Source organism: Coenobita brevimanus, chromosome 15 (assembly GCF_032717465.1).
Source record: "Coenobita brevimanus isolate Jiangsu-jjx chromosome 15, ASM3271746v2, whole genome shotgun sequence".
NCBI lineage: Eukaryota > Metazoa > Arthropoda > Malacostraca > Decapoda > Coenobitidae > Coenobita > Coenobita brevimanus.
The window spans coordinates 32,908,799-32,921,722 of record NC_136968.1 but is presented as its reverse complement, the minus strand read 5'-3'; the positions used below and the strand labels follow the sequence as shown (position 1 = coordinate 32,921,722).

Genomic DNA, 12,924 nt, shown 5'->3' with positions numbered 1-12,924 from the left:
GAGACGCATTCCTACCTCATATCTATAACTGGAGGGTTGGTTTGACTAGTAACCAAGGAGACGCACTCCTACCTCATAGCTATAACTGTAGGGTTGGTTTGACTAGTAACCAAGGAGACGCGTTCCTGCCTCTTAGCTATAATTGGAGTTAACTTGACTAGTAACCAAGGAGACGCGTTCCTACCTCTTAGCTATAATTGGAGAGTTGATTTGACTAGTAACCAAGGAGACGCGTTCCTTTCTCATAGCTTCAGTGCTTTTACTCTAACGTGGCAAAGATCCCCAATCCCCTTTCAGTTAATTATTTTTTTACTAGTAACCAAGGAGACTCATTCCTACCACTCAACTATAATTGGATGGTTGGTTTGACTAGTAACCAAGGAGACTCATCAGCGTCAAAACTAAGGCCAAGGAATTTAATGGCCAGGTGTAGTCAGATTGAAGGCTTGATTTGACTAGTAACCAAGGAGACTCAACCTCATAACAAAGGTTCATGGAATTAAAAACAAAATGAAAAATTTGCCACAGCTAGTTATTCTTAGCCAAATTTTGAGTCATGTTCTTCCTTAGCCTTTATCATTCTTTTTCTGTGCCTGCCCTCCTCTCTTCCTATTTCTCCCATCTTTCCTGTCACTTCTTATTGCATTTCTCTCCTTTACAGGTGGCTTTACATTGAGTGACATACCAAATGGTTTCCTGTAAGCCAAGAAACCATTTACAACGCTGGGTGGTAACCATGTAACCAAACCATACATGCTCCCTATGTGTCAACAAGTGGGTTGGGGGGGGGGTTAGTGCCTCTCCCCGTAAAACAAATGACTCAAAGTCAAATGGCCACCCCTTACGGGATTATGGCGTCTGGCAGTAGATAGATAGATTAAATCGAAATGAGTCCAGATCTCAGCCGTAGCGTAGTTATTTAATTATGGGAAAAAAATATGAATACGATTGTCATCCATAAGGTTATCAGTAATTTTGAGCTGCGAGAGAGAGAGAGAGAGAGAAATTGTAGCTTGCGAGTTAGAGTGTGAATAGAGATAGATAGATAGATAGATAGAGAGAGAGAGAGAGAGAGAGAGAAATTGTAGCTTGCGAGTTAGAGTGTGAATAGAGATAGATAGATAGATAGAGAGAGAGAGAGAGAAATTGTAGCTTGCGAGTTAGTGTGTGAATAGAGAGAGAGAGAGAGAGAAATTGTAGTGTGCGAGTTAATGTGTGAAGAGAGAGAGAGAGAGAGAGAAATTGTAGCTTGCGAGTTAATGCGTGAATAGAGAGAGAGAGAGAGAGAGAGAGAGAGAGAGAGAAAATTGTAGCTTGCGAGTTAATGCGTGAATAGAGAGAGAGAGAGAGAGAGAGAGAGAGACAAATTGTAGCTTGCGAGTTAGTGTGTGAATATATATATATATATATATATAGAGAGAGAGAGAGAGAGAGATAATTAATAGCTTGCGAGTTGGCGTGAATAATGAGCGAGAGAGAGCATTGCAGACTTATCATGCAAGATTGTCGGTAGGATGAGAGAGAGAGAGAGAGAGAGAGCATTGCAGACATCATGCAAGATTGTCGGATGGCAGAGAGAGGGAGAGGGGGGGGGATAGATGAAGTATTTGGGATATTGATGGGATGGGATGGTTTAGGATAGGTAGGGTGGATGCAGGAGGAAGTGGACAGTGACAAGAGGCCGTCTGTGTGATTGGCAAGGTTTGGGAATGTCCATTTGTCATCAGATATACAGATAGACGAGACACAATGATGAAATTTTTGGAGGGACAGGTAAAAAGATAGATTGCAAGAGATAAGGAAGGCAATTATAAAAAAAAGTTGTAGTAGTAGTAATAGTAATAGTAGTAGTAGTAGTAGTATGCAAACCAGTAGCCAATCAAAATTCCTCTTCCCCAGAACTGGAAGACATAAAAAAGGCAAAAATAAAAAAACTGCAGTAGTAGTAGTAGAAGTAGTAGTAGTAGCAGTAGTAGTACAGTAGTAGTAGCAGTAGTGGCAGTATCAGTAATCAAAACTCCTGTTCCGCAGAACTGGACCTCCTCCCACCACCACTGCCAAAACACTGGGGGACACCTAGCCAGCGTGGATCAGCTGCCCTACAACATCATAGCCTTTGCCTACCCTGGAGAGAACGATCCCTTCAGTTACCTCCCCACGGACTTGATGTGGACCTGTTTATTCTTCGAGGCGGGGGAGTACCAGTGGCCAACGCGCGACCCTGGTGAGTGGATGGGTCTATTCTGGTAGATAGGGGGAGTACTGGTGGTCTTCTCATTACCCTGGTGAGTGGATGGGCCTATTCTTGTAGGTGGGGGAATACTGGTGGTTTTCTCATTACCCTGGTGAGTGGATAGGTCTATTTCTGGTCGTAGGGGAGTACTGGTGGTCTTCTCATTACCCTGTTGAGTGGATGGGTCTATTCTTGTAGCGGGGGAAGTACTGGTGGTCTTCTCATTACCCTGGCGAGTGGTTGGGTCTATTTTTGGTCGTAGGGGAGTACTAGTGATCTTCTCATTACCCTGGTGAGTGGATGGGTCTATTTTTGTAGCTGGGGGAATACTAGTCGTCTTCTCATTCCCCTGGTGAGTGGATGGGTCTATCCTTGGAGGTGGGGGAGTACTAATGGCCGGCTCGTTTCATTTATCAATGTGTTTATGCTTTTCAGTACATCGATTTTTTATATTATTATTATTATTATTATTATTATTGTTATTGTTGTTGGTACGTTATTATTATTATTATCATTATTATTATTATTATTATTATAATTATTACTATTATTATTACAGGCTACGGACAGCATGCACCCTGGTTCGACTCCCCACCTGGCCAGGGGTGGGATGGAGGGGAGTGTGCCGCCCTCCACCTCCCCTCCTCCACCATCCTCCCCCTTCCATGCTCCTTCTCCCTCCACGCCTGTTGCATCCATCCTTGTGCTCCTCTCTCAGGTATTATTATTATTATTATTATTATTATTATTATTATTAAAACTTCCCACATCCCTGTGAAAAGTTATCTTCTTTTTGTCAGTATTATTATTTTTGTAGGTAAGATGTAAATCGTTGTCATTGGCACAGCGTTTAAGCTACAGCCATCATTCTTTGCCATATTATAGTACTGGTTGGCCGCTTCATCTGACCAAATATCATCCTGATCCCACTACCGCAACCCGGATGCCATCCCGAAAAAAAAAAAAGGGGGGGGGGGAACGTAAAGCTCAAGAACCAGCTGATTTAGAAGGCTGAAAATTTGATGGCATATACTGTATATACCTGGGACGTGGCCACAATGCAGTGCTTAATATAGTGGTAGTAGTGGGCTAGTTGTAGTACATGGCCACAATGCAGTGCTTAATGTAGTGGTAGTAGTAGGCTTGTTGTAGTACATGGCCACATTGCAGTGCTTAATACAGTAGTAACAGTGGTACAAGACGTGGCCACAATGCAGTGCTTAATATAGTGGTAGTAGTAGGCTAGTTGTAGTACATGGCCAGAAGGCAGTGCTTAATATAGTGGTAGTAGTAGGCTAGTTGTAGTACATGGCCACAATGCAGTGCTTAATATAGTGGTAGTAGTGGGCTAGTTGTAGTAAATGGCCACAATGCAGTGCTTAATACAGTAGTAACAGTGGTACAAGACGTGGCCACAATGCAGTGCTTAATATAGTCCAGACCGGATCATTATTCTCTCAGATTGCCTATGGTCCAAAATTTCCACTACTCCAGAAGAAAGACAAGTCACCTGATTTTACATGAAAGTATAAAGTTAGTGCCAGGCAGCTTGGTGGACTTGTAGACCGTGATGACCTAACATGCACAGGATTAGTGACCCTGACCTCAAGGTCCCTATATAGCGGCTTGTAGTAGGCAATGGCTGTGGCAAGATTTCATCAAAATTGTCTTTGGAGAGTTTTATGGTGTTCCAGTTATTATTATTATTATTATTATCATATTATTATTATTATTATCACATTATTATTATTATTATTATTATTATTATTATTATTATTATTATCACTATTATTATTATTATTATTATTATTATTATTATTATTATTATTATTATTATTATTATTATTATTATTATTATTATATTATTATTATTATTATATTATTATTATTATTATCACTAATTATTATTATTATTACTATTATTATTATTAATTATTATTATTATTATTATTATCACTATTATTATTATTATTATTATTATTATTATTATTGTTGTTGTAACTCCCCCTTCATCCCTACAGACAGTGAGAGAGAGAGTGAGCCAAGAAGTAGAGCCAGTGAGAGAGAGAGTGAGGTGAGAGTCATAGCCAGTGTGAGAGATAGAGAGGGATGGGTTAGAGTGAGTGAGAGAGATTTCCCCTCTCTCACTCTCTCTTGCCGTACCCCCTCCACCTCACCCCATGCACGTGTCATCTGGCGCAAGGTGAGTGTTATTGTTATTATTATTATTATAATTATTATTATTTTTATATTGTGGTAGGTTCGGGCGCTCACCATTCACTCACTCGATGTAGTGCTGCTCTCTGATAGACTACCCTTTCCTCTCTTCCATCTTTCCTTCCTCTTTTGTCTTCCTTTTCTTCATTCTTTCCTGTTCTTTCTGCCTGTGGGTGACTCTACACTGAGTGACAAGCCAAATGATTTCCTGTACACCACGAAACCAATTACTACGCTGGGTGGTAACCATATAACCAAATTATGGCGCCTGGTGGTTTAGTGGGTAATTACGGCGCTCCAATCGGATTGAGCCGGTGAAGGTTTATATCCAAGGGATGGTTGGAGTTTATTGCTCACGTAATGCCACTCAGGGATGAGTGAGGCTGGTCACTCTCATCTTAAATGTCAGGACCAACTTGCCTAACCCCGGGCTCCTACGCTCCTCATGGGGCGACATAAGAGTGGATGATAGATGGATGGATGGATTTTTAATAATATTGTTACCGGGTCTTATTATTATTGTTGTTATTATTGCTATTATTATGATGATGATGAAGCCCCAGCTTTAGCTGGGTTAAAAGGTTAGCATGATGGCGGCGAGTAGTAGTAGTAGTAGTAGAAGTAGCAGTATTAGTAGTAGTCGTAGTCGTAGTAGTAGTAGTAGTAATTATTGTTGTCGTAATAGTAGCTAATATATTAGTAGTAGTAGTAGCAGTAGTAGTAGCTAATATATTAGTAGTAGTAGTGGTAATAGTAGTAGCAGTAGTAGTAGTAGTAGTAGTAGTAGTGGTAGTAGTAGTAGTAATAGTAGTAGTAGTAGTAGATAACCATTGTCAGTTTCTCAGTAACTGTTTTACGTCATTCATCAAATCATTTCTTGCTTCTTTCAAATCAACATTAATATCTCACTTTTATTTATTTATTTATTTATTTATTTATTTTATTGTATTTTTCATCCATCACAGAATTTTAAATATTTCTTTGTTTTGAGGTTTTATCCATTAAGCAACAGCCAAGTTGTTTGTTTTAAAGTTAGCTTATAATTATGCATCTGCTTCGTTTTCTGTTCATCAAAGTATTAGCAAAGTTCATTTTCTATTCATCAAAATATTAGCGAAGTTCATTTTCTATTCATCAAAATATCAGCAAAGTTCATTTTCTGTTCATCATAGTGTTAGCTGAGTTCATTTTCTGTTCTTCAGAATATTAGCAGTGTTCATTTTCTGTTCATCAAAATATTAACGAAGTTAATTTTTTGTACATCATAGTGTTAGCTGAGTTCATTTTTCTGTTCTTCAGAATATTAGCAAAGTTCATTTTCTGTTCTTCAAAATATTAGCGAAGTTCATTTTCTGTTCATCAAAATATTAGCAAGATCCATTTTCCATCTGTCTGTCTGTTAGCAAGGATCATTTTCTGTCTGTTAGCAAGGATCATTTTCTGTATGTTAGCAAGATCCATTTTCTGTCTATTAGCAAGGTCCATTTTCTATCCCTTTGTTAGCAAGATCCATTTTTCATCTGTCTCTCTGTTAGCAAAGATCATTTTCTGTGTATCTGTCTGTTAGCAAGATCCATTTTCTATATGTCTGTTAGCAAGATCCATTTTCCATCTATCTGTCTGTCGGCAAGATCCATTTTCCATCTGTCTATCTCTCGGCAAGATCCATTTTCCATCTGTCTATCTCTCGGCAAGATCCATTTTCTATTTATCTATTGGCAAGGTCCATTTTTTGTTCGTCAGAAATTTTAGTCGCTTTCCAATTTCCAGGACGGGATATTCCTCAGGGCAAACACCAGCACCCTCACCCCATCCCTTGCCCCTGACCCCTCTAAGGCCCATCTGCGACCCGGGACATCCCAGACGGTGCTCCAGCAGGGAACGTATTGGTGCGAGACGTGGGGGTTGAAATCACCAAACCGCATCGCCAGTAACAAGGTCCTGGTGACTCTGGAAGGCTGGGAGACTCTTATTTTCTCTGTCTGGGCTCGTTTGAATTCTACCGGTAGTGTAAGTGAAGTTGTGGATGCTGTGAGGGATTTATATGGGGACTGCCTAACTGATTTGGCCAGTTATGCGTTTGATCCGATCTCGGTGAAAAGGGGAAGTGGACCCGATGATGGATTTTGGTCCCGTGTAGACTACCGCTTCCAAGTGCACATTCATACAGCCAGTCAGACATTCAGGGACTTACAGTTAATTCTTCAGGGCGATGATACCATGAGTAGAATGGTTACAACAGAATTTGGTCACCTGGATATCATGCTTTCAATAGCAACCAGGTGTTTGGGACCTACACAGGACTATGGAGGTGGTAACAGGATCACCTGGCCACCATTAAGTGAGGTAGGCTTGGTCAGCCCACTGAATTACAGGTGCGAGGCTGTGGAGGAGAGGTTGAGCTATGGTTACTGCAGGTGGAACTACACTCACGGTGCGTCAGTCAAGTTTGATGCTTCGAAATGCGTAAGATTTGAGTTTTGTCCAAGAGGATTTAAGGGAGTTGCTAATCACCTTTGTGTTGGGCTTACAGACTCAGGACCTTGGGTTGAGAGTTTTGAATCAGCTTATCAACATGATATTGTTTTTGGTTCCAAAGTACTTGGCCATATTCGCAGAAAGCAGAGAGAGGTTCACGCTGATGCCCTGATACGTGATGCAGTTGGGAATATAACTATCTGGTGGCCAATCAGGAGAGTAGCACACTTTGGCCCTCTGATGGTTTTTGGTGGCTTTAATTCTTCATTTTCAGTGATGAATGACTCCCTGCCTGATGGTCTGGCTTGGGCAGCTGGCCACCCGTACGCAGAAAATGACTGTGTTGCCCTTGATCTAAAGTCTCGTCACTTATCAACCCAACCCTGCCATTCCAGCTATCCATTTGTTGCCGTGGTTGATGTTTCTTATCTCATGGACATTCCCTATGCAAGCTGGAGTTCTGACATACCAAATCTGATCATCGACAGCCCTATCTGCCCTTCAGATTGGAAGTCTCATGGGCTTGAAGCTGGTGATCGCTTCTGCTTCAAATTGTTTCACGATATTGCCAACATGACGTGGGAATCAGCCAAGAGATTCTGTGAAGATCAAGAAGCTACATTGCCAACACCGCACATGGGTTTCCTCGACTCTGTGTACCGACAGTATCTGAGTGACTCTGGTGTGGATGCAGTGTGGATGAGTCTGAAGCCACCCCATCCATACCACATCAAGGATCAAACGAGCCATTACATTAACTGGCTACCCGAGACAGACTTCAAGCTACTTCATCTAGTCCTTACTCAAGCAGGCTGGACCAGAATGCGTGAAAATGCAACCCTATCAAATATATTATGCCAGCAGGATCCTCAGAACGTTCCAGGAGCAGAAATTGAACTGTATGAATCAAGTACGTCCCGTTCAAAAGATGTTCGCCTCAAAGTAACTAGGAATTTGTTACAAGGAGGGCCAGGCATCAGTTGTTTCGTAAATGGAAAGTTAGTAGATATAGGATTCCGTAAGGGCAAAGGGGGACCAAGCAAAGCCAAATCATGTTCTGTGGCAAAGATCCAGAGTTCAACTGGAGGCTACTACCAATGCATGGGGTGGTTGACAAAGCCGAAGATGTTGATAAAATCCAATCTTCTGGTTTACACAAAGCCTATTAGCCAGACATTTACAGTGGTGATAAGTGAAAGAAACAAGCAATATATGCCACTGGTTCATGACAACACGTTTCAGTCTAGAGGTAAGAATGATTATCCCACCTGCACAGACCTGACCAGAAATGTCTTGGGCAGAGATATCAGTGAAAATACTTTTGTTATTGAAAACTTCTTCTACTCTCCAGGTTCTTCTTCAGAACTGAATCAGAACTTCCAGCTAAGCTTGGAATATGAAGATGAAGTGTATATTATGCTCGGAGAGAAAGAGTGGATGAAGGTTATTAGTAATATAAACAAAACTGCCTTAGCTGCTGAGGGGTGTACATTTCAGGCAGTGAGAAGTACTATTGGCTGTGCTCTGGATGTCACAGAGGATCATAATATCAGCGGGAGGAACCTGACATGGCCCGCTACACAAGGGAAGAAGGTGGTACTGCCAGAGGAGCTTTGTGTTGCGCAGGCTGGAGAACCAGTTACACGGGAATGTAAGGGGGACTTCCTTACAGGCTTTGAGTGGGGAAGGGTCTCTGGGGAATGTGCCAACGAGACTTCAAACGTAACCAAGCAACTGTGGGAATTAAACAAGTTGAGCAACCAGACGTCACTCTCTTCTCTGCCCAACCTTACAAGTAATGGAAGCTCTCTGAAGCCAGTAGACATTCATTTCGTTGCTACAAAGTTCCAAACGGTTGCCAATCAGGATTCAGTGTCCGAAACTGACTTTGAATCCATTGTTGAAACAATGAGCAACGTCATGGAAGCTGAGAGTCAAGCATTTGATTCAGCCCAAAATCAACTTAATTCTTCCAGTATTCTGTCTGAGGCATTTGGGGATCTTGCCTTTAAAGTCAGTCTTCCGAGGACCAAAGGTGTCCAGAAGCTTAAAGCCCAAAGTAAATTGGTATCCGTAGTGATAATTGATGTAGAAGAGGACGCTGGCATTATTGGCTACCAGTCAGGGATCAGAGAGCAGGATGAGCCACTGGTATTTGAGAGTTCTGGCATCAGTTTGAACCAGAGCGAGGCAGCCATCATCTTCCCTACCGATGTTCGACGCCTGGTCACAAGTCAGTCAGAGTCAAGTAGAAGGACTGACAAAGAAGAAAAAGTCCAAGTTGCTTTTGTTGTGTACCGAAATGCAAAGTTACACCAGGACAGGGTGACGTTTCCAAACTACGCTGTCAACAGTTACATTATAGAAGCCAAGTACAAGGGCAAAACAGTGGAGAAACTTAGAAAGCCTGTTGAGCTCCGTTTCAAGCCTAAGAAGCATGGAAGGGATGTCAAATGTGTCTTCTGGGACACCAAGCACCCAGAAAGGCATAGATGGTCAACAAAAGGTTGTTGGGACGGAGGGATGCTAGGGAACCAGCAGATATGTTACTGTAATCACCTCACCAGCTTTGCCCATCTCATTAACTTGAACAGCGAGGATTTTGAAGGTGTGCATGGAATCGTTCTGGATGTCATCACTGTTATTGGTTGTACTTTGTCTGTGATTAGCCTGCTCTTGGTCTTTGCAACGTTCCTTCTGTTCAAGAAATGGAGAAAGTCACTGAACAATAAGATACTCTTCAGCCTCTCTCTTTCAGTGTTTTTCAGCATCACCATCTTCGTAGCTGGAATTAACCAGACGTGGAACATCATCTTGTGTCGAAGTGTGGCTGTCTTGCTTCATTATTTCATTGTGGCCTCTTTCGGGTGGATGTTGGTCGAAGCTGTCCACCAGTACCTCAAGTTTGTCAAGGTTGTGGGCACCTATATACCAAGGTTCATGTGGAAGGCGTCCATTTTCGCCTGGGGGCTGCCCATCCTCCCAGTCATCGTTGTCTTGATCTATGACAGTAAACTCTATGACAGTGACAGCGATGATGATGTGAAGATGTGCTGGATATCGAGTACTGCATTCATATATGCCTTCCTGCCACCCCTGACACTGACTATGGCTGTGAATCTGATTCTGTTTGCCTGGATCATCTACAGTGCATCGTGTGGTCGTGTCCGGGTCACCTCGACTCTGTCTGAACGTGACCTCTTCATGAGCCAGCTTCGTATGGCAGTCGGCGTTTTCTTCCTCCTAGGCTTTACGTGGATTTTTGGTTTGCTAGCGTTCTGGAAGAGGTGGCTAGTCTTCTCATACCTCTTTTGCATCTTCAACACCCTGCAGGGTTTCTTCCTCTTCCTCTTCCATGTCTTCCGGGAAAGGAGCGCACGGAGGTTCTGGCAAGACTTCCTTTCCATCCTTCAGAACAGGTACGCCCCCTCGGAACACCCAGGCACCCAGCATACCAATTCCGAGATGCAGATGGTAGGCAAACGAGGTGTTTTCCTGGGCAGATGTGACTCAGGTCCTTCGTCGTCTGATACCCAGAATACAAAGGGATGGAATGAGACTAGCTCTGTAATAGTATAACCTATTCTTGCTTTTGTTGTGGTAAGCTCACCTCCCTCTCGATAGAAAGTAGAGAGTTAGATAGATAGATAGATAGATAAAAGTGTCTGTTAGACATTGTCATGATGAGAAGTTAGAGATATACAGATGTGTTATATTGAAGTAAAATAACCGAGAATATTGTTGCCTATCACAAGTGTAAGTACTGTATAATTATGTAGTTTGTAACACCTTGTTAATTAGCTGTAACAACTAACCAAATTTAAGAAACCAACCTTTATTTGCATGTTCATACATAACCTAAATTAGTGTAGTATATTTTTAGCCGATCTGAAAAAATATATTGTGTTTTTGCCTCTGTAGAACTAACTTGATGCTGGTAAGGGGCTTCTTGCAGTGGCACCGACATAGTATGGCGGCTCCTCTGCCTGATTATGCAAACGCCCCTCAGCTCCCTCCCTAACCCATGAAAAGGGAAAGGTGGACTGCAGGAGGGGGTAACTTCAGCCTGCAGTCTACTGGTTTCACATTCAGATGGGCCTGGGATGACGGCAACCACGAGAACTAACCAAAAATTATCCTGAAGTTAGTATTGAGTGTCATAGGCGAGGAATTATTGGTTATGCATTTTTGGGTCGAGGACATCATTTCCCTTTACTCCTTCTGGCCTAAGATGGTTTTATTCAGCTTGGGAGAATGTCATGGTGGTGAGAGGGGTAATAAAGGAAGTACCTACCCTGAATTCTTGTCGCAGAGGCTCCCTAACACTTCCTTCTTTGTGATTTATTTCTGGATATAGGCAGTTAATATAACACTGTACGTTATGTATGAGTATGGTGACAGTAGGAGGCTCCAAACACTTTTTCCTTTGTGATTTGTTTTTGGATGTAGGTGGTTAATATAATTTTGTACGTTATTCATGAAGAGTACTGTGATAGTAGAACGATTTAAGTATCACAGAAGAGGATAGTAAGGTAGAACAAGCAAATTAAATCGCTTAGGAAGAGGTGTTAGGGAGCTTCCTTAACCGAAGAGAATACGAACCCAAATCCTTCCACAGTGAAAAGTTCCTTGGATGTGAGATACAGTTCTTTGGAGATGCTAATGGTGAAATAAATGAAAGTCAGTGAACAGGTTAAGTTTTTTCACTACCATTGTCTATTATTATTATTATTATTATTATTATTATTATCTAGACAAATTTACTCGGCTCAGGAGAGGCTTTTCGCACTTCAGGGGTTAGTACAGCCTTCATTAACCCCGTCACTGTGTTGGTGTAATGCTTTTTATTATCATTTTAGCTTCAGATGATTTACTGCCCTTATGTCTTTATTATTATTTCTATCCAGACGATTTACTCATCTCAGGAGAGGCTTTTCACACTTCAGGGGTTAGTACAGCCTTCCTCGCCACTGTGATGTAATGCTGTTTAATATTCTAGCTTCCTTCAGATGATTAACTGCCTTTACCGTTGTCTCTTTTATATTATCCTTGTCATCCAGACGATTTTACTCAGCTCAGGAGAGGCATTTTGCACTGGAGGGGTTAGTAACAGCCTGCCTTAACCCCCTCACTACTGGTTCTTCCTAAGCTGAATAAATCGTCTGTTAATAGCGAGAAGAGAGTGAAACGTGATGACATAGCGTGTTAGTGGACGTAATAGAGTGGGGGTCCAAATATCACGCTTCCCGATTCTCTTGTGTTGTGGGAGCGGCTCAGTCTGCTGGTGTGGGGAGTGCAGGTATTTTGCAGCGGCTGCATGAGATTTCTAGTCAGCCATCCACTCATTAGATGTATTAAATCAGACACTATAAGGCATGAAAAGGTCGAGGGAAGTTGAAAATTTTGCAGGGTAGATGCTGGTAACACTGCCTGACCTGTTCCCGCAACACACGAGACTGGAGTGTGTAATATATAGACCATCTTATATATCCTTTATCTCTCTGACAAGGACAGCATGTTTTCACCCCTGTTTGTGTGTTTGTTTTAGTTTTTCTGTCACCAGGATTACTCAAAAACTAAAAGAGAGATTTAGACCACATTTGGTGGGTAGATAGCCCATGTCCCAGGGAACAATCGATTAACTTCTGGGACCATTCCGGGACGTATTACAGATTCTGGATCCGGAAAACACTTTTTGCGAAACCCTAATTACGTTGCGCTTGTCGGAGAGAGGCGCTCCACTGAGTGCCTCTCTAGATTTGTACATGTGAATGGTAAAATGCCTTTGTTTATGTGTGTAAATATTTATTGAGTTTCACAATAATACAATATACATAACTACTTCATAGATGTGTTTACAGATGTGAAAAGGCCTAGAAATCTAAAAATCTTATATAACACTACAAAAATGGGTTCAAAAAATATATATATATATATGAATGTGTCCAAAATTATTCTTAGTTAAAAAGTTAGTCTTATTGTATAATATTAATAAT

General features: G+C 41.7%; 1 protein-coding gene across 1 annotated transcript; it reads left to right on the top strand.

Annotated features, from left to right (window-relative positions):
- Positions 1-1,749: 1,749 nt before the first annotated feature.
- On the top strand, positions 1,750-10,507 carry LOC145390732 (uncharacterized). The gene is made up of 4 exons (XM_080265528.1): positions 1,750-1,773; positions 2,032-2,224; positions 3,119-3,123; positions 6,221-10,507. The coding sequence occupies exons 1-4, from the start codon at positions 1,750-1,752 to the stop codon at positions 10,505-10,507; spliced, it is 4,509 nt and encodes a 1,502-aa protein (XP_080121654.1).
- The last annotated feature ends 2,417 nt before the right edge of the window (positions 10,508-12,924 follow it).